Source organism: Mercenaria mercenaria, chromosome 10 (genome assembly GCF_021730395.1).
Source record: "Mercenaria mercenaria strain notata chromosome 10, MADL_Memer_1, whole genome shotgun sequence".
Classification (NCBI taxonomy): domain Eukaryota; kingdom Metazoa; phylum Mollusca; class Bivalvia; order Venerida; family Veneridae; genus Mercenaria; species Mercenaria mercenaria.
Genome location: NC_069370.1, coordinates 62,487,043 through 62,510,792, shown reverse-complemented (window position 1 = coordinate 62,510,792; position 23,750 = coordinate 62,487,043). Strand labels below are relative to the sequence as shown.

General features: G+C 35.3%; 1 protein-coding gene across 1 annotated transcript; it reads left to right on the top strand.

Annotated features, from left to right (window-relative positions):
* On the top strand, positions 1 to 23,750 carry LOC128546433 (protein turtle-like). The gene is made up of 9 exons (XM_053516948.1): positions 1 to 19; positions 853 to 1,140; positions 3,199 to 3,507; positions 6,219 to 6,515; positions 8,937 to 9,056; positions 13,951 to 13,990; positions 20,039 to 20,112; positions 20,470 to 20,494; positions 23,609 to 23,750. Exons 1-9 carry the CDS (start codon positions 1 to 3, stop codon positions 23,748 to 23,750), a joined length of 1,314 nt encoding a protein of 437 aa, XP_053372923.1.

Genomic DNA, 23,750 nt, shown 5'->3' with positions numbered 1-23,750 from the left:
ATGTCGAATTCATCAGCTCGTTGTTTACAAACGTTGTCTATTTAAAATGGCTTTTTCAGAACTTGTGATTTACTCAACAATTGCCCTTCCTGATTAATCCGTTCTTGACAATGAATGTGTCTGTTTGAACCCGATTGTATGACAGGAATTGCGTAAATTAATTGATTGGTCATACAAAATCCCTATGAAATTTGCTTATTACCGAAGGTTCTGATAAATCCCCAATACATTCTTATTTAAACCGTCAGTGGATAACAACTGGGCAAATACGAATTGTTTCCAGTAAAGTACTTGTTGTTTGGTCAGAAAGTCTGTTTTGTCTTCCCGTGTTTTTCACTGGCTTTCAATTGCATTTACATTTTTTTTCGTCTTGTATAATTTACGTTTTTAGGTCAGGGTTAATAAACATTTTTTCTTGTCAGATTTTAATTGATAAAATCTTGAATGTCAGCTATAAATTTTCGTTAGTTAAGAAATAATAAGTTCCCAAACGTGGTTTATCGTAGAATAACCCTAGGTCTGAGTTCTAACGCGTAAGAATATATCACGAAGGCCGTAGGCCTGAGTGATATATTATTTCGCATAAGAACAAAACAAACTCGGGTTATTCTACAATAAATTACACTTGGAAACTTATTATTTCGATTCTAACACGACATACTAGTATCAAAAGTGTTAGAACTTTTTACGACCGTGCTACGCACCTGGATCGGATGACGTCATTGCATGCGAGTGGTTTATTGCAGAATAACTCGAGATAGATTTTGCTCTACATATATGTAGGTTGTTTGCTAGTCGTGTTAGAATCTAAAGTAATTACATTTTCAAATTCTTACATTTTGATCATTTCAGACAGTGCATCAGTCAAAGAATTCTTTGTCAATGGACATGAGGGAGAAAGAAGCGTTGTCATGAATGAGAACGATACAGTTATATTGAAATGTAATGTGGATAGCAACCCTGGATCTGACGTTTCCGTTTATTACAAAGATAACGTGTTGATGTCACAAACTGATTCAAAATCATTGGCTTATTCTATTGTATCAGTAACATGTATTGATAGAGGCGAGTACAGCTGTGTAGGATTTAATCAATACAATGTCAATCTTTCTTCAAAATCTCTCCATTTATTTGTAACTTGTAAGTATCATTTTTATCATTTTATCTGGATTTCTCATTTATTAGTGCAGAAATTTACAAGCATTCAGTTATTAAATTCATCGTAGAATCGTGTTTTAACACTATTTATGCATGGAGGGCGGTTATATGTCAGGCGAAATAATTTCACGAGGGCGCTGCCCGAGTGAAATATATAACGTAGGTCCGAGTGTATAAATAGCGTTCAAACACGGATTTGTCATGAATTATTTCGATTCTAATATATCTTTTATTGTAACATTTAGCTTAAATATGATACAACTGTGGTCGTCACGCTCCCCTGTTTATACACGCCAGGGCCGGAAATGGTAACACGTTTTGCGGAATAGTTTCATTAGGGCGCAAATGATGACTAATTAGTCTGCACAGCTAATAACCAATTCTCTCTGTGTGTAAATTAATTTAGATAAGCTAGTTATGTGTTGTGACATTTCGTTTTAAACATGATTTTAAGTAAAAGATTTGATCAAACTTGACAATGCTACTTCTCGAGACGTACGTGGCGCTAAATGTCATGTCAACGTGAGTCATGTCGACGCGACGTCAACATTTCAATATCGCTGCGATGATTAAATCATTGTTTGTCATATTAGAATGCAAATTAATTCAGGTTGTTCGTGGGTTTCCTACAAAAAAATTTCAAAGTAAAAGATAAAAGACTGATGTCAGGTTTGTATGTACACAGATCTCTTGTCATTTATTTGGAGAAAAATTAAAATCGTTCCGAGTCCTCATTTCCTCTGAGGAGCATCCTCTGGTGACGTATTTATTTGTTAAAGGAAATCGCAGTTTTTTCTATCATAATGTCATAGTACAGTTTTATGTTTGCATGTTGCGTTTTGTGATAATTTCATTTTGAAACGGCTTAAATAAAGAAATATTTGTAGTAGGGTAGGACAAATAGCAAAAACTGTATTTCTTGGACGTTTAGCAAAAATAAATTGTCCTTGTGTGACTTTCTACAAATCCTTTCATTTTTTTTTTCTGATTCGTCAAAAATATGACTCTCTCCCATTAGTGTCAAAATTATTGCCCTTAGGTCAAAAATGGCCTCATCCCTGTGTGCGACATGAGTACTAACAATAGGCTTATATATAAGAAACTTAAAAATATTCTTCTTTGAATCACTAAATTATAAATAGCTAGAGTTGAACTGTCTACCGTAATTGTTCAAATTATTGTCCTAGTTTCAAAAATGTGTGTGACATGCATATGATATTGGCTAACTTAGAAGCAACCTAACTCTGTACTTGTACCATTACGTTGTACAAACACTCTTGAAGCCTTGTACACGGGTGAGCGCTTTAGGGTCAATGCCCCTCTTGTTGATTTCATTCTCTTGTTGAGAAATAATTAAAGAAAATAAATTTGACAATCAAACCTTTGACCGCTCCGTTTTTGTTTTGTTTTTTTGTTGTTGTTGTTGTTGTTGTTTTTTTTTTTTTTTTTTTTTTTTTTTTTTTTTTTTTTTTTTTTATCAGCTAAACCTCAATAATAATTAACATTGATTTTTTTTTTTATCAGCTAAACCTCAATAATAATTAACATTGAATTTCTTCTCTATTTTTCCCCACCTCTACTACGAACAGTTTTATTCAAGGCCCCTTTCCACTAAACATCAATACATTGATCCTATACTTACCTATTACATGAAGGTTTTACAATGTACTTACATCGATTTCAACGCGATTATGGCAGAAAAAATGGCGATTTTCCTTTAAAAAATACATGCGCCGACAGGGGGTGCTCCTCAGATGTTAGTACAGTCATGCAGACTTCATTTCAGTCTTTATCTCATACTTCTAAAATGTCGTAGGAAAGCCGCTAACAACCTTAAATGAACAACCTTAGACGATCAGACTTTATGATAACAAATTATACTCTAAATCATATTACAAAATGGTATTAAGGACTTTTTGATACTAATGTTTCTATGACATTTTTGTTTTCTGTTGAATGACATTGTACTTGTTAAATTTTAACAATTCAAATATAAATGTAATATTTACTGAGTCTGTATAGTTTATATTTTATTTCAAGGCTCTCCACGCCCATCACCATTTATTACATTGAAGCAACATGTAACAAGTGCACAACATAAACCAGCAGTTTTATCTTTTACAACACTGGCTTATCCTGAACCAAACAAGGATGACTTTAAGTGGTACAGATTTAGTAGTAAGGAGTGGCAATTACTATCAAACAGCGGAGAATTTCAGATAGAAACATCAAACCTACAGACAAACCTTACACTCAAGAATGTAAATCGGACTTATTATGGAATGTATAAGCTGAACATTACAAATGAGTTTGGAAGTTATCAACAGAAATATTACCTATATCCAGCAGGTAGGGTTATAGAAATAAGATATACATGTAGTTAAATCCTGTAAGAAAAGTTAATACCGATATTATATCTTATGGAGGTTGATTATGTGCCATTTCGTGCCCTGCGAACTCCGTAGCGAAAACTCGAGATATAAGGAGTTCAAACGGCAGGGGCGTAGAGCGAAAACTGCCTATCCTTTAATCGCTTTGGAAAATATTCTTTTATAAATTCATTGGGATTTGATTTCGTAGATTTGAGCAACCGACGCAGAATGTTGCAGGACGCCCAAAGATACCAAAGATACGTGTACGTTACGCATACCATATTTTAGTTTAAGGCCTAACTATAGTAAAGGAACCAGCGTTGGAGTCATCTGGTTTAGTCGCGTAATGGCGGACAGGTTTTTGAACACTAATTTTTCACTTGGCCTGGCCACAGAGGTCTATATAAACGCTGGTTTCTGTTTATATTTTATTATATTTGGGGCTTTAAAGGGTCCTAAAGGGATTGATAAGCTGTTTGAATTCAGCTTCTACAAAACGATGCAATAACTTTGTACGACATTTATTTACTACAACACCGTTTAGGTTACACAACATCAAATTATTACCTCTTAAGGAATAAGACTAATAAATAGTGTAAAGGCACAAAGTAATCATCAATACACAACATATTTCATTGTGGATGTTTTTGGTTTTTTTTTACATTTTGGTAGAAAAAATGGGAGAGGAGGTTGCATTTGGTGAAATGAAACTCAAATTTAGTATGAGTAATACTTCAAGGTCACAGCACTTTGATTTTGATGTGATTTTACAGTAAGCAAATGTGACAAGAGAACTCTCTCTTAGAGGATGCATGACCCCTACTTTTCCCTTCATTGTAGATCATTTTTGTAGCTCACTTGTCACAATTGATAGGAAATTACAGTTACAATCTAAATACCTTTCTGCAACACACGAAGTCATTTGCATTCACTGTCAATCAGTATTATGACTAACATACTGACAATCATTATTTCCAATGATTTATAGACAGAATCCGTTGTTTACATTTTTATTCGTAACCGGTGCACTTGTAAAAACCACTAAATTTTGAAAAATAGAAGTATGCGAATCTCTACTCTTTACAGATATGTGCAGCAAAAGTCGAGATTTGATCTGCAAACCGACGGGTGTTTGGTTATAAACTCGCTAGACAGCGTGTGTGTGATACGAAAATACGACATTTACGACGGGTGCACGGAGCGAGAAGACGGGATTTAAGAAAGTAATGACTCGGGCTCGGGGCGAAAAGACGAGATTTAGAAACATAACTGGGTCGTAGATCGAAAAGACGCTAATTACCTCTCTTTTTTAGCTCTGGGGTGAAAAGAAGTCCTGCCCCGTGGGCCCCAGTTTTACATAGACTTATATAGGAAAAAAATCTTTTTGTCTGAAAGTTCAAGGCTTAAGCCTTTGATATTTGGTATATCGCATTGCCTAGTGGTTCTCTAACAAGATTGTTCAAATTATGCTCCTGGGGTGAAAAGCGGCCCCGCCCCGGGGGTCACTTGTATATGAGTTATATAGAAAAAAATACTTCAAAAATTATCTGATATTTCCTAGATTGTTTAATTATAATTATCTGACGACCCCAAGCAATTAGGGGTCACTTGACTGTGACCTTTACTTACTGACCTATTTTCTTGTGGTTTTTTTATCATACAGCCTTGAAATTTGGATGACATGTATAGTTTTGCACACCGATCAACAGCATAGAAATTTGGACCACGTCAGTAACATTCGATAAAGATTTCAATACTCATCTTTAATGTTCTTAGCCCTGACCTACTGACCTACTTTCTTGTTTTTGAAGCTACAGCAAAGTTAGTTGTATATTTTTTAACAGATTTCAGTACTTACCTTGAAGAATCTGTACCATGACCTTCTCATCTAGTTTTTTTATTTTATCTTTTTTCCTTTCTTTTTTTTTTGTTTGTTTTGTTTTGTTTTGTTTTGTTTTGTTTTTAAAGCTTTAGCAAAGAAATTTGTTCAAACAAGCAATTAAACTCAGGTGAGCGATATAGAAACATCATGACCCTCTTGTTGTGTGGTTTCACAGCGTGACCAAGGTAATCATCGTTCGGTGGGTCCGAGTTGCATAAACAAGAGATTTAAGATATTTGAGCGGTGTAGGCACGGGGTGTAAGTCGAAATTATGATATGAAACGTAGGTGCAAAAATGGCTTTACAACGGGGGCGCGGGACGAAAACACACTAATTAGCAGGGGTGCATAGTGAAAAGACCAGACTTAATGCAATTGCTGGGTTGCTGAACGAAAAGACGCTAATTGGCCTTCTGTTTTCGCCGACTCAATTGTTTGAGTTCTGAAATCTCGACTTCGGCCCCGCAACACCGCTGACTAGCGGGTTTTCGCTCGCATCCTCGCTGATAGGAGAGTTTGTTTTGCTTGGCGCCTCCACCATTTAAATTTCTCCAGTCTCGTGTTCTCGCTTGGTTGGGTCGCGAGTCAAAAGGACGAAATGGCACAAAACCAGCCACAATAGCATCTGGTTTCCTACAATGACAGATATTTCGATCTTACACTGAAACAAATAAATGCCATCTATATACCTATGCTCAGTCCAAGGTGTATCAATTAAACACCTCCCTTTATCATTGTTCCAATAACAGTTTTTATTGCACTACATTGAAATGTGAATATTTGATAAAATGATTTAAGTGTTTACAGGTAACCCAGAAGCGCCAACAGAGTTTCGACATATACCTGAACTTGTTACAAAGACAGCAGTTACATTACAGTGGAACCCCGGTTTTGATAATGGTCTGGAACAGATATTTATACTAAGATACAAGAAAGTATCCGACATTGACTGGATAAGTGTATCTATACCGGATACAGGAGAGACAGTGATCAGCTATACTATTATCATGCTATCTAGCGGAACCGAGTATGAGGTTGTTTTATACGCTTCCAACGAACTAGGGAATTCAAGTGAAACAGCTCTGAGATTTACAACAGATATGGGTCAGTGTTTAATATTAGCTACAATTATAACTCAGTATTACGTTATGCCGTGCCTGTTACAGGATAATTGCTAAACCAACAATTCATACGTTTATTCTATTGTCAGTATGTGCTTTATTTGTCTATATGTAAAATCACATAAAAATAACGGTGTTTGGAACAGATTGAAGGCTTATCAATACACACACCGAAATACTAAATAAACGAAACAAACATAAAAGCCCGCGCGCTTAGCTCAATAGGGAAAGCGTAGATCAACGGATCTCGGGGTCGTGAGTTCGAGCCCTGGGTGAGGCGTATGTTCTCCGTGACGATTTGATGAAAGACATTGCATCTGAAATCATTCGTTCTCCTCATTCGTTACTTGCGGAGAACTGGTTTGTACTGGTACTTAATCCAAGAACACTGATTAGATTACCTGCCCGCCGTTACATAACTGAAATACTGTTGAAAAACGGTGCAAAACCGAAAACAAACAAACATAAAAGTTTATATTTTATCAATGAAGTACAATATTAGTTATCTTAAGTTATTTTAAATCAAGCTGTTTATTGTTGAGATATAAACGTGTATGCATTTCTTTTATACATAGCTGTACTTTGTTTATGTGTTATAATCTGATTAGAAAACTGTTTAAAATACTTTACAGAACTTGCCCTATACCCTATTCTGCCGAAAATCTTTGCAAATTTCTTTGTCACGAATAGTAGGTAAATATTTTGTAAATCCAAAAGCATACCAAATTCCAGAAAATATGTCAGTTGAATCTAAATATCAAAACATAATGTTAAAATTATTCGACCCTAGTACAGTTTGTAAGTTTGGATACAGTCATCTTTAGAAACGCGCGGCCGATCAAGTATCTTACTCTTCACTCATCGTCGATGCCTTATTCATTTCACATTTTGTCGTTTTAGGTTTAGTCAAATGCAGATATTTCATTGGTCGCTTTGTGATTTGATAAACATTCTGATTGACAATGGTTAGATACAGTGCAAATTTTTAAGGCCTTTAATAATAGGATTTATTTTCTATTTTAATTTAGCACTGAATACAGGCTTTGTTATTGGTTTATGACCCACGTTGCCGAATTTCTAATTTGTCGGAAATGTACGAACCATCAGCCAGCTAACACAATCATATAAACTTGTGGGCGATTCTTGGTTTCGCTGTGTGATTGCGATGCTTTGTTTTTCAATCAATTTAATATCTTTTTAGTTAGTTAATTTTGATATTTTATTGACAAAACAGAACAATGATATTCATCTGTGATATTCTATATCACTGTGTAGTTATCAAGGTAACACTTGCCTAAAACAATGGAACTTTACGGGGTCACGTCTCGTCTTAAACCATGATACGTTGCATCATGGTTCTGTTATTTGAGATAATTATTGTATAAATTAAAAACCTGCTCTATATTCCAAATACAATACATATTCTCGATAGCATTTCTTCGACATATTCTATACATATTGGATTTTCAAATTCCTATTATGTACTGTATCATTTCTGAAGACAAACAAATGTGTGTTACTTTTTATGTATGAAAGCTGAGCTAAATTTAGACATTATCGCAGTGTTCTTTTAAGGACTTTTCGTTTGTCGTCATTTGATATCTACTAGAATGCTAGTTAGACAAAGAGTTTTGGACTACTTGTGGAAAGACTTTCCAAAAGTTTTTCATTTTGAAATTATTCTGTATAGTACCAAACCGCCCCAGATGCTCTTCTTCAGTTTGTCAAATAACATCTTGTTAGAACAAATTTCTTGAAAGAACATTCATCTCTATGCAGGCCTCAAAACTGACTTGTTACTTGGGTCGTTTACAGTTGAGATAAAGTAAACATCCTCTAATTTTGACATAATAGTAAAAATTAATTAATTGTGCTGGTTTGGTGTTTTGAGCAGTTCTCTTCTGCAAAACGGCAATGCTAGCCAATTAACACACGGTCAACGGAAGAAATGTATAAGAATGAATTCTGAATATCGGATATGTCAATATAATGGGTTACCATAACAATACCTTGATCTGTAATGTTGTATTCGGCTTGGGTGGACTTTCCAGTTCTGTATTCAACTAGGCGTTTGCGCCAACGTGATACAATCTGGAGGGAACCACGAGAGCCGATTGCATCATTTTAAATCAATTCTCTTTTACATGAACTTTTTATTATATACATTTACCTGGTATATCAGGCAAAATGAGGCTGAAAATTCGTTTGAAACGGTGGCTTTTTTTGACGCATGGAACATCGAAACTAATACAAGTAGTCCCAACAGTGAATATTTTTCGTATCCGATATGTGTTGACTGCACTGTATTTCAGAAGCAATTCCACAGTCATATGACGAATTAATTTACAACCATTCAGAAATAATCTTCCTGTCGTATATATTTAAGAACTTTTATTGATTTTAGATGATATATCATCGCATAACTCTGCCTTACTCGGAGGGACAATAGGAGGAAGTGTTTCTTGTGCAGTTGTTGTCATATTTGTTGGCTTGCTTTTACTTCGAAGATTCAAATGTAAAAACAGTAAGTACATATTTTTTTCTGCGAGGTTTTTATCAAATATCACATAATCTATTATACTTATGAATTTCCTATTAATGAAAATAAATTGAGACATTACCCTATAAACATTCGATGGCTTCAATCTTTAATAACTATTTAGATTAATTCAACTCCACAATAGTGCGGTAATTGCTGAATCATCATTTAAAATAATAAAATATACAAGGCAAGACTATGGATTAGTATATTTTAACACGATGAAGAGGTTATGAGCCTGCTGAATAATTTCCAAAGGGTGTTTCCGAGTGAATTATTCTACATTATCTATTATAAACGAAGAATTTAGTATTCCTTCTCACTAGGAAAAACTTATTGAATCTCGAAAATTGTTTGTACTTCGTTGAATTAAATTTTAGCTTCTAAAAATAAATTTTTGTTTGTCCCTTCACGCAAAAGTATTATTAAGGGAGGTTATAAGACTAGAACTAAGCTCGGATCTTGCACTTTGTAGAAGAGTTTGTCTTTTATCTGTTCATTAGTTTTCTGTTATCTACATGTAAAATGAAACATTTGAGAGTACAACTAATTTCTGTCTACCCTCTTTATGATTTAGTAAGAGTCGGAGTCATGTCCTTTGAAATTTTTTATAAAAGATGTTGGTATACTAATGCTATATATATTTGTTTATGTAATCCAAATGTCCAAGAGTGTCGTGCGAAATGCATGAGGAGTATCTGCCGTTTGTTTACTCGTCAAATTTGCACCATTCTCTACCAAAATTGTTGAGCCTCTCTGTGTGTCTTCATCGTTCAGCTGCCTCGTCAATCTCAATTGCTTTTGACCATCTCGCTCTAGTTTGAGTGAGGCTGTTTTTTCCAGCTCTTCCTCTGTGCTTCCAGTTTGTGTCTGAAGGATTTGGCCTCTGATAGCTGAGTCTAAAGATTCTCAAGTTCATCACTCAAGTAGACCTAATAGTCCATTCTTCCTCCCCTTGGAACGGCTTTGTAAGCTGCCTTTAGTAAACTGGCTTTGAAGTCTTTGACGGCCAAGTTGATGTATCTACCTTCCACTCTGATGTCTTTACAGAGCTCATCACTTTGTTAAATGGTTCATCTGACCTTTTTGAAGTTCCATCTGGAGATGCTGAGTGAAGTATTGGCCATACAGGCCATAATAAGAAGGAATTGGCGATGGTTGCTAACTCCTAGTTGCTCATCAACTTCTCGTTTGAGATGTCCATATATGTCATCAGTACATAAGAGAAGGTCACGGGTTGACGTTGTTTGCCAGCTTTGTGAGTGACTGTTAAAGTCTCCTACTATGATGAACCTGGTTTCATCAGTTGCAGCTTTATCCAGAGAAAGAGCTTTCACACTTGGAGAGTATATATTCACAAGTTTCAAGTTGAAAACGTTCTTTCTGAGGCTCAGAACTTGGAACTCTTGAGTCATACATGTGTATGTTCGTCTGGACAGCACTGATGTTGTTCCTGACCAATCACGATGCCTCCTTTTAGATTACTAGTACCTATTCTGGCACAGTGAAACCACTGGTCTCCTCTGACCTTGAAGGATTTCTCTGTTGCAGATCTATGAGTTTCCTGAATGCAAGAAACATAAATGTCTTTCATTGAAGATATGCTCAAGTTCAGCCTTCTTGTTGAAGACACCCTCTGTATTCCAGTGCATCAACCGGAAAGGCTGATGCTGGTTGGTTCTTTTCTCCTCCTTAATACGTTCTTCCTTCTTCTCTTTGCATGTTGTGGAACGAAGTAGGTACTTTCAATAGCTGTGGATGGACTCTATCGAGTCTCAGAACCTGGCACTGAATCTCCCTGGAAGGTCCTCCTCAAAATTATAATATGGAATTCGCTAGTCTTCACCATTTAATTATAGATGCTGGGGAGGGTGTCTCTTGTGACATTTTCTCAGCAGGCATACAACTTAAACATTCTCAGCTACGCCCCTGATAAGTACACATAAAGTTTCAAATTAGAGCAGAAGTCAAAGGCAGGAATACTCATGTGGAATCTTCAAATACAAAGTTCAAGTCTTGTTATACTTTTTCTATCGATCTACATGCTTACATGTATTGTTGTTACGTTTCAAATTGTTTATATTAAATATGATTTTACTGTTGCTTAACCTAATTTGTTGTTTCAACGTCAAAGGTTAAGTCACCAAAGTAAAAACAAATATGCCACATCAGATATCTTTGTATCCAATATTTTTTCTACGTCCACAATTTTATTATTCTATAAACTTTGGAGACGTACATAAAGTCAGTGTTTCTTTTTGTCAGTAATGTCACCTGAGTGGAACTGCATTTTGACGTTAATATTCCATTTCAAAAGTATTTAACAAGTTATTAGTCCCCTACTGGTTGAAAACCAGTTTTGGGGACTATAGGAATGCACTTTTCCGTCATTCCGTCCGTCCGCAATTTCGTGTCCGGTCCATAACTCTTTTATCCATGAAGGGATTTTATTATTACTTGGCACAAATGTTCCCCATGATGAGACGACGTGTCGTGTGCAAAACCCGGACCCCTAGCTTAAAGGTCAAGGTCACAATTGGAGGTCAAAGGTCAACAGGGCTTTTTTCCTGTCCGGTCCATAACTCTCCTACCCATGAAGGGATTTTAATATCACTTGGCACAATTGTACCTCATAATAAGATGATGTGTCATGAACAACTTTCGGACCCCTAGCTCAAAGGTCAAGGTCACACTTAGTAGTCAAATGTTAACATGGCATGAACAGGGTCTGTTTCGTGTTCGGTCCTTAACTCTTACATCCATGAAGGGATTTTATTATTACTTGACACAAATGTTACCCATGATGTGACGACGTGTCATGCGCAAAACCCGCACCCCTAACTCAAAGGTCAAGGTCACAATTGGAGGTCAAAGGTCAACATGGCTTTTTTCCTGTCCAGTCCATAACTCTCTCATCCATGAAGGGATTTTAATATCACTTGGCAAAATTATACGTCATAATAAGACGATGTGTCGTGCACAACTTTCAGACCCCTAGCTCAAAGGTCAAGGTCACACTTAGTAGTCAGATGTTAACATGGCATGAACAGGGTCTGTTTCATGTCCGGTCCATAACTCTGTCATTCATTAAGGGATTTCAATATTACTTGGCACAGATGTTCTCCATGATGAGATAACGTGTCATGCGCAAATCCCGGAGCCCTTGCTCAAAGGTCAAGGTCATACTTAGAGGTCAAAGGTCTAATTCAAGAATGACTTTGTCTGGAGCATTTCTTCTTTATGCATGGAGGGATTTTAATGTAACTTGGCACAAATGTTCACCACTATGAGACAAATTGTCTTGCGCCATAACCAGGTCGCTAGATCTAAGGTCAATGTCATACTTAGAGGTCAAAGGTCAAATTCAAGAATGACTTTGTCCAGAGCATTTCTTCTTCATGCATGGAGAGATTTTGATGTAACTTGGCACAAATGTTCACCACCATGAGGCACACTTTTTTAGAATTACGTCCCTTTGTTGTTACTATAAATAGATTACACTGTACCTTTTTTTAATTACTGGCCGTAGGGAAATATCGAGACCAGTTTTCTGTGGTACAACATGCATGTTACATCCAATAGTTAGGTGTATTTTGATCTATCTCTACCTGGTAAAGATTTTCTTGTGGACTTACATTTTATAGATATTTTTTGATTTTTTTAAGGATTAATTTCACTTTGTTGTTACTATAAATAACTTTTATGATAACTTTTTGTATAATAGGCCAAAAAAAATCGAAATGAAAACAACTGTACGTTTTTATATATGCAAATTTTAATCCAAGACTTTAGTGCTTTGTTATATAAGCCGCGTCAAGCATAAACAGCCGTTATCGTAATTGTTTCACTTTTTCAGTTTATTTCATCATATGTTAGTACGTTTTTTAAACATTCTTGCAATGTATATATTTCTATAGGTTGAATTGGACTATACCTGCGTAAAAATACAAAATCGTAACTCACTCTACCAGACGAACGTCAAGTAACGTCAAAAACGTCGACGTTAGTAACGTCAACGTACAAAAAACATGATGACAGAAAATAAAGCAATCCTTCAATTTACTTATCTTAGCAGCATCGATGTACACATATAATAATATTAGTTACACATACTGCAGTGCGCTGATATGGAGTATACACTACCAGTAAATTCTATGTGGGGCTTGAGCGAAAGTAAACTACACATTTTGTAACGAAATTATTTCATTGATTAGTCACTTCAATTGATTTTAATAAATAAGTAATAACATATTTCCTGTTTTCTAATGTCATTTATCTTTAAGTGGCATTTCAGGATATATTTGTAATATCTACATGTTACACTACACATGTGATTGTCAATCGTCCGACGCAGGGCGCGGACAAAGAACGTCCTGAAACGGACGTCTCACCAACGGCCTGACGTGGCGGTATAGATACGTCTGACGTTCCTTGCTGAATCCTGCTGGCCTAATAACTGACGGAAGATCATAGGTGTCCATTCGTAAATAGTTCGTCTTGAAAATAACAAACCGGATTTCCTCGGTGTCGTCTGCGGCTACCTTCATGTACACTACCCCGGGTTCGCTTGATGTGAAGCGGAAGTGATAATATTTGGAAATGTTTGGCACTTTTTTGAACCTATCACCGAGGAACATCTTCCAGTCTCTCCACTCCCACCCATTCTCGTCGTATGTAACCGGTACATTACTGTGTGCCGACTTGTGTACAACATCTACCAGGTGCTGGACTGTGTCACAGTTCATATACAGCAGGAAAAGCGTTAGTCACTGATTCATTACAGTATTGTTTTGAAAATTAGTTACTAGTATACACTCTTTTGAGAAATTTATATTTCATTCATCAACTTGGCATTTTGTTTTCCTTTGTTCATTTCCAGAATCAGATAGGAGCCATGAAAACATTACAGCGATTACAAAGTAAGTGGTTGTGTTGATATGAATATAGCATGCTGTTTCTTTGTTTATTTCATATTCTTGTTTTTATCATTTGATCATTTTGCGAGCGTATTCTTCTTAAATGCCTTGATGAAATCTAGGTCAAGTTTGAATATGGATTAACTTGGGTCAAAAACTAGGTCACTAGGTCATATCAAAGAAAACGCGTGTGTATGAAATAAGGACCGCATTTTGCACTGGATATTCATGGAATTTGATCAGAATGTTTGTCTGGATGAAATCTATGTCAAGTGTGGGTCATCTGGTGTCAAAAACTAGGTAACCCTGTCAAATAAAAGAAACATTTTGTGTACGCAAAGGGGCTGCATTTTACACTGGATATTCATAATATTTGGTCAGTATAATAGCCTTGATAAACTCTAGGTAAAAGTCGAATACGGATCATCTGTGATCAAAAACTAGGTCACAGCTTCAAATCAAAGAAAAAACTTGTGTATGCGATAGAGGCTGTATTTTTCAGCTGATCTTCATGAAATTCTGTTAGAATGATAGCCTTGATAAAATCTAGGTCAAGTTTGAAAACGGGTTATCTGTGGTCAAAAACTAGGTCACTAGGTCAAATCAAGGAAAACCTTTTGTATGCAATAGGGGCTGCATTTTACGCATGATTTTCATAAGGTTTAGTCAGAATAGTTGCTTTGATGAAATCTATATCAAGTTCGAATATGGGTTATCTTGGGTCAAAAACTAGGTCACTAGGTCAAATAAAATAACCTTGTGTATGCGATAGAGGCTTATTTTCATTTGATTTTTTTTGAAATTTGGTCAGAATGATAGCCTGGATGAAATCGAATATGGGTCATCTGGGGTTAGAAATTGGGTCACTAGGTCAAATCAAAGAAAATACTTGTTTACACTCAAGATTTTTGCTCCAGTTTTAATGAAAATTTGTCAGAATATTTGTTTCCATGAAATCACTAGGTCAAACATGTTTACACGGTTATGGTGTGTTTCTCTGGTGAGCGACCTAGGGCCATCTTGACCCTCTTGTTTAAATCTATCAATACCAATCATTTTACTGAAAACATAATTTCATTTTTAGATTGTTGACAAAAACTGATATAAAAACACCTATGTAGTACTTTATCATATTAAAGGGAGGTAATTTCATGTAAAAACTCAAATACAAGAAAGTTAAAGGTGCCTTCGAAATTGACCTCTATACATGACATAATGTCTTATAATGGTGAATATTTATGCCAAGGTATTCAAAAATAGATCAATACATAAAAAGTTACGTACTAGACCAAAAAAGTGTCAAAAAAGTGTAACCCTCAAAAATGACCTAAGAGCTAGGAGCCTTGCATAAAAATTTTTTATGATACATCAACTTATTATGGGGAAAATATATGCCAAGTGATTTCAAAATCCCTTGATGAATGACAGAGCTATGGACTGGACAAGAAACGTACCATGTTAACATTTGACTTATAAGTGTGGCCTTGACCTTAGAGATAAAGGTCTGGGTCTTTAGCATGACGCATATTCTTATTATGGGGAGGAATTATGCCAAGTTATTTTACAAGTCCTTCATAGAATTCAGAGTCATGGACTGGACACGAAGTGTGACGGACGGACGTTATAACACAGCCTTTTTATGCCCCAGTCCCTTTTTTCTTTGAAAAAATTAAACGGGGCCAATAAGAGTAATTTGACACACAATTTGACACAACAGAACAGTGCAGAAAATAACAGGTGATTAATAACTATATGACGCAGTTTATTATGAATCAAATCATAACACAAAAGTCAAAAGCCACTGCTAGATTAAAGGTTTTCTGTGACTAAAGACCTCGCTTAATATAAACATAGGTTGATCTATAGAAGCAAACCAATTAAATGTTGGTTTTTCTATTCCTTCCTTTCTTGATGTATTACTGTTGCCAATTTGAATACAATATAACATTTACTAGTATATCTCTACCACAATCATACTAATTAAGTGTTCTAGATATTCAAATTCTAGAGATTATGGATTTCAATTTCATTCATACTTTCTGTCAGTATACTAAATGTTTCTTATTAGGATTTTTCATCGATAAACAATTGTACTTGGTAAATTAATAAAACGGTTATGCCAAACTGTTTTGAGATACACCTCATTATTTAATGTTCAACCCTTTCACAATTATACTCTATGCTTACCTGTATCCGACGGAACCGGTTTTGTTTACACTGCCATGTAACTTTGGAACATGGTAGAACTTAAGGATGCGGTTTGGTGCGCACCATAAACCGATTCAAGCTCCCTATTGGTGATTTCGCCACTGACCATTCCAAGGCAATACCTCACTATATGTGTGCTATGTGTGTGTGCGTGAGTGCTTGCGCGTGTGCTTACGTGCATATTCGTGTTTGTGCGTGCGTGTGTGTGTTATCAGTGTCCACGACTATGTAGCTTTTTCTGTCTCTCTGACTTGTAAAAGCATATTTTACTATGTTTACACTCTTGCGCCTACTTGTTTAAATAACTGTTATCATATTTGCACGGTAAGTGTATAAAGGAGAGATATTATTGGAAGTTTTAATTTTGAACGAGATCAAATTAATTTGCCTATGGGTATGTACAAACTAATTTTCAAGAAAATACCATACTTTTCTATTTGTTCATTTGCAACTTCTTGCAATTGCCTCAACTACTGATAATTAGACATATACATGATATCTATGTAAATAAGATATCAGTGAAGTAAAATTACCTGCAACATTGTATTTATATGCAATTGATTTATAAATAATTTGCATTACATCATTTTTAGATAAGATAAACTTCATTTCCCCCTAGTCTTAAATAATTTAGTGTTCATCCACATTAATCCTTTGTCAAGCTATAATGTTGGCCAGAAATGACTGATGTATCCAGTTTGTTTGTTTGTTTGTTTTTTGTTTATTTTGGTTTAACGCCGTTTTTCAACAGTATTTCAGTCATGTAACGGAGGGCAGTTAACCTAACCAGTGTTCCTGGATTCTGTACCAGTACAAACCCGTTCTCCGCAAGTAACTGCCAACTTCCCCACATGAATCAGAAGATGTGTCCAGCGATACGTTCCTCGAACTGAGTGAACGTTGCTCTGTTGCGTCACATGTGTACTGGTATAAAATCTTTATGTTTCTTCATCATCACCTATGTTGATCATACTTTGAATGTGACATACGTTCTAATACTTGTGAGACAAGACTTTTAATATTAAACCACATTTATACAACAATCTTTCATGCAAATGTACATTTTCAAGAATACATTCCCAAAAGAATAAACAAACATTCAAGAGAGACTCTTTTTACATTAATAAAACATGAATACAATTTGCCCGACCGCTTATCTCAATAGGGAGGGCACAGATCTACAGATTGCGTGGTCGTGAATTCGATCCTCGGGCGTGTTACATGTTATACGTGACAATTTGATTTAAGACATTGTATCTGAAATAATTTGTCTTTCACATCTAATTCATGTGGGGAAGTTGGCAGTAACTTGCGGAACAGGTTTGTTCTGATACAAAATGCAGGAACACTGGTTACTTTAACTGTACGTTATTTAATAACTGGAAGAAAACGGGGTAAAACCGAAAACAAAATACTAAAAATATAGATTTAGCTTAACTAGGCAAACATAATTGTACATTTATTAAATCCTAGTTTTAACTTTTGGTATAAAATGTATCGATCAGTCTGTGAAATGTTTTACACAGAAAGTTGGTTTTTAGTAGGTATTTGATAGCAGCCAGCAGGTCACCTTCCCTTACTTTGACTGAAAGGGTTTCAAACTTATCATGAGCAGTGAAAAAAAGGATCCGATTCCAATATATCACGGTTTTATTCTTTCACACAGCAAATGACAACATGTCTTGTGTTGTAATATCTGTAGCCTGTCAGAATCTTATACTGTACCAAGTAATTCAATGGTAATAGCGCACCTTCAGGTCCGTGACATATGATTGTGACGGACGTCCTAGTGATAAAGCGGGACATGTCACAATTTGAACAGTGTGGTGCTTGAATACTACTTATCAGGGCGCTTCATTAGTCTAACCATGGGGTAACCAGGCAACTGACAAGTACTTTGTGGCATCACCGGGAGTATACCATCTGATGTGACCTATTCTGCTTAGTTGTTTATATCTGGCCCGGCACACAGATGACAGAGCTTAAAACGAAAAGTTATAGGCCAATCTCAAATCTGTCTATCATTTCTATCTAAAATAATGAGAAAGCAGCACTGAAACAAGTATTGTTCATGTGGAAAACAACAGCCTTCTTAGAGTTGATACAGAGATGCTTATAGAGATGCATGGAAACTTGTTAGATGCCATTGACAATAAACAAGAGTGTTTTATTGACATAATTACATCTGTTACAGTGAATTGTTAAATGTACAAACATATAGGATTGAGAAGAAACCTATAAGCTTTTTTAAAAACTCTCTACCCTTGTTTTCTTAATAGAAGTGCAGCCTTTGACACTGTGGACATTCCAATTGTGCTTAGAATTTTGCAGAACGATTTCGGACGAAAGGATACACCTTCGAGTTGGATTGAATCATACCTAAGCCAGAGAAGAATACAGGTTGTAGTGAATAGTTGACAATCTTTAGTTTGGGGTTCCTCAGGTGCCCTGCGCTGGTCCAGTGATGTTTACAAGGTACATTGCTGCACTAACAAGGCAATGCGTAATTACCCCGTTCAGTTGTGTGGATGATCACAAGCTTGTTCTAAGGTTTTATGCTGGAAATGTTGACAGTGAGAGCTCCATATTAAATAATCTAATTTAGTGTCTTCAGGATGTTATGATCTGCATTAAAAATCACAAAGTGAAAATGAACAATAATATTCTAAAACAAAAGTTATATTCTATGGAACCAAACATCACTTTTCAAAACTAAATATGGTAAAATGTGTTGATCATGTAAGAGATTTGGGTGTTCTGATCAAAAATTAATTTAACTTTGATCGCAACGATAGAAGTAAATGCCAAATTGCCCGTTACCAATTGCCATTCCGGAATATCAGTTAGACAGATTGCAGGAAGTACAAAATCATGTCACAAGAACTGTAATGCAAGCTCAATATTATGAACATATTACCAGTTCTACAAGCTTTACACTGTCTTCCTGTGCGAGCACGAATTATATTTAAAGTTCTTGTGCTTATTTTTAGATATGTTGTGGAAACTGCCCCAATTTATATGCAGAACATGATTCAATCTTTTTAGTGTGAGTTAGGCTTAAGATCTAAATATAAATCTTCGCTTCTCTCAGTGCCCAGAACATGAACATGTTTAGCAGATAGATCATTTGCGGTAATAGGACCAAAATGGTGGAATGAGTTACCTGAAAAACGTAGACAAATTATTCAAGAGGTAGATGAATTTAGACGTTGTCTTAACAAAGTTCTATTACACCTTAATTATCAATTGAGATCTGACTTTGTAAAGCGCATAAGAAGCTTTTTTAGGCATATTTTGCGCTATACAAGTGTTATTTGTATTGTTTTGTATTGTATTGTACTTTATTGTTAATCTACATTCTACGGTTTGCTTGTATCTGCTTGACAAGCGCCTTTGAAATTTACTCTTTATATCTTATTTTTTCTTTATTTATTACTTTCATCTCTGTTGCAATAGCACAATTTATGTTGCCTACAGATCTAAAATACGAATTCACACAATTTGGAATTCTTTTTTAAAAAATCGCAATAAAGAAGAAATCTTGCTTGGATACTTGTAGAAAACCAATTTAATCTGAACAACTATTGTACATGTATTTTTGCGTTATGAAGGGTTTAGTGGAAAGGGGATATTTGTGATATTTCAAAATATTGCAACGGACCAGCTTATATCAAGCAATAGCTACGTATATTTTGGTATTTAACAATGCAATGTATTCCAGTTTATGGATTCATCATAGAAAATCAAGTAAGCGAGTTTTAGCTTAATTTGCAATTTGCAATTCCTCTTGTTGTTCGTTGATTTGATATCGAGGCTTATTCATCTTTATAATAAACTTTGCAGTGAGTACATGGATTTACAGCCTGTTAGAGAATACATGAATGATAAACCAGAATATGACCTACTGCAAAGTAATCGTAAGTATTTCTGTTATATAGTTAAAACTTCACTACTTTCGTTTTATAGTTTTAGATAAAAACCCTTCATCTGTATTTTGCATTGAGCTTGGAAATCTTTTGATGTCAGCTTTTGGAGAAACGCTTTACCCACCCGCATTTTTGTTGTCTGTGGAATATAATAATTTCTACATTTATTTTGAATACAGAATTAGTTGCGTTATGTTAAAATTTATTTATGCCCTGTACTAACAAATATCCGCAATGAAAGCGATTGTTTATAATCAGGTTTCTTCGCTCAGTTTGATCCTGTCAGAAGAAGGTAACAGTTTACATTTTAATGTCTTCTTTGTCATAAATAAATGTTTTTTGTTTCAGATTATGGTACATCTCAGTTACAAAGGTAAGGATTTGTTATAAGCCTAATGCTTACGAACTTGCGAAGGGGTTAATAGATATGCTTAATTTCCACAAGAGAAGTCTTTAAGTTATTCGCCCACAGTTTGGGTGAACATTTTAAGAATGTCCATTTCCACCAAGTTTGGCATAGAATGTATACTTAAAAATGATAAAGTGGGTTAAAATTAAAGTTACATATTGGTAAAAATGCAAAAATGCATTGTTTCAAAAGCGTTGCAACAATAATTTTGGTTATTAAAGCGAATATCTTGCAAAGATCTTACGTCTATAAGTTTGTACTACTAGGCACTTTCAGATGAGTCACTTTTTAAGGAATTTTAAAGATTTATTTCGCTTAAAATGTGCGGATTAGTCCCTTAAAAGAACTTTGAAAAATAATGAAGGAGTCGGTTGACACATTTCATATAAAAACGCCCAAATGTCATGTATTCGCTCATATTCTATTTCTATTTCTATACAGCTCTGACATATAGGCTTATTAAAGACAAAATAAGTACATTGTCCAAAAATATTTTGCCCTAGAGAAATCAAAATTTTTGCTTGCAATTATGACAGCATTTCTTCTCAGTACAGTGCAAAATGCTAAAGATGAGTATTATAGTCACTCACAGTCCATCACCCATCTGTTTGTTAAATATCAATTAATCAAGACGCAACTTGTTGGGCGATTGATATGTTCCTCGGATAAGTCCATAGGTCATGCTTTGTTGCACAAAGGAGCTGCCGGGGCTTAACATGGAACACTCTTTACACAACGTCTCTAACTACACCGCTGGTGGTCTGATTTTGAAAAGATTTGGCAACACTGTTTCTTAATTCCTCGCTTGTTCAAATTCGATTTGTCGCCAAATAGTGTGTAAACTTCCGCTGTAGGTAAGCAAAAAACACAAAAACATTCATTGGTTGCGCCTGTGCTAAGACAGTTCATTTTATCATTTACATTTGTCAAAACAAAAGCCAAGATAAAAAATATTCAAACGCTTTTCTAACCCTGTATGAAATAACTCTTAAGTGATATTATTAAAATCATTTTGATTTATCAAAACGAACATTCCTTCTTTAAAAAACCTTGATTATATTCTCTTTCAAATCTGAAGGCCAGTTTTCAAAGTACTTTTGTGCAAAGGTTTGTTGTTAAACAAATGTGCCTGTTTGAGCTGTGATAATCTGATTTGAGAAAAAGGAACACCAATTTGTAAATCTTTCTACTATGTGGTTGTAAATCTTTTCACTATGTGGTTTTGGGGAGCAGTTTATAAGATCCTCTCGTTTTTATTGGACAATGATTTTGACAAGTAGTTGGTATCCCCATGGGAGCTTACTGCGGGTCACATGTCTCTAATTTTTTATACTGCTTTGAAAGAGATATCTCTGGATATGCATGTAATTGTCACTGTTGCCTTTAATATAACACACGGCTAAAAAGACGATATAAATGTATATTCATTAACAAGAGCTGCCCGTAAGACAGTCAAGCTCGACTATTCGAAATATTGTCCCAGAGACAGGAAAATATATCCCAAAATGTATTAAATATCAAAAGAGTTTTAAGTTCAAAAGGGGACATAATTTGACCAAAATACATATCAAAGTTATGGGACTTGATGCTATCAACTAGTTTTATAACCCTGAAGACACATGTTAAGTTTCAATTCAGTATCTGCATTAGTTTTGGAGAGAGTAACTTGCATGTAAAACTTTAACCAGGATTTTCTAAGTCCAAAAGGGGGCATAATTTGCCCTTAATACATGTCAGAGTTATGGGACTTGACCCAGTGAGGTTGGTTATTGATCTAGAAAAAGAACAAATAAGTTTCAAATGTATACGCCTTTTAATAATAGCTGTATGTACTTGCACGCACAACTTTAACCAGAATTTTCTAAGTCCAAAAGAGGGCATAATTTGGCCAAAATGAAGGTCAGAGTTATGGGAATTGGTGCTATCAACTAGTTTTATAACCCCGAAGACACATGTGAAGTTTCAATTCAGTATCTGCATTAGTTTTGGAGATAGTAACTTGCATGTAAAACTTTAACCAGAATTTTCCAAAGTCCAAAAGGGGGCATTATTTGCTCAAAATACATGTCAGAGTTATGGAACTTGACTAAGTGAGGTTGGTAATTGACCTAGAAAAAGAAAAAATAAGCTTCAAAGCAATATGCCTTTAAATGATAGCTGTATGTACTTGCATGCAACACTTAACCAAGGTGTGACGCCGAATAGTCGAGCTAATAAAAAATAGATAATTCCTACATTTCGTACGGTTTCTAATATATATCGGTCAGGATCACAGTAGCCAGAATCCGTCACACTTCATTTCCGATCAATAACTGGAGAACCATTTAGCCTAGAACCTTCAAACTTCACATGATGATAGGGCTTACAATTAGAAGACCCCTATTGATTTTGGTGTCGCTCCATTAAATGTCAGGTCACAGGGACCAAAACATGGAAAAACGTTTCCAATCCATAATTTGAAAACCACTTGACCTAGAACATTGAAACTTCATGGGATTATACATACCGAGTAGATGATCTGGTTTTCATTTCAGCCACTAAACCAACCAACAGTGTCATTTTGACTTTTACTCCTGTCTCCTTTTGACGTCTTGTTTATAATTATTGTGCTCTAGGGGAGATGTGTGCTTTTCTACAAAAACATCCTCTATTTTAAATTTACATCTCCCTGTTAGTAATGTACGTACAAGGGCATAAAAATAGAGAGATTATTTAAACTGCACACGGCACTTGAAGGTTGCTGTTGTGAAACTTAATAAAATCTGTAAGATCTTTTGGAAGCAAAGAATGCAACCAAGCAGAACAACATCAAACCCCGTCTGACTGAGTCTGTTTGTGAGAGGTAATGGAAAACTGTTTATTACTGAGTCATGTAAAGTGGAAAAAAAAAACTAAAGATTTTACCTGCATGTTTTGTTCAGTGAGTTTGCAAAATGGCTCTAAGAGATTCCATACATTCAAGTCATCATTTTATGACACTGGTACTTAATGTTTCAATTTTTGTTTTGTTCTTAAAGAAAACTTGAATGCTTTTTTTTTTTTTTTACTTCAGCTAATCTATTGATAATATTTTTGTAGTGATGGAGACAATGTAATGGGTTCAAAGCAGATTGCTAAAAATCAACCGGAACACACGTACCACAATACAGGTTTGTATCTTATCATGCAGAGTCCATCAATCCGTAAAATGAGTTTTTCAAAACGTAGCTGGACGCACTAA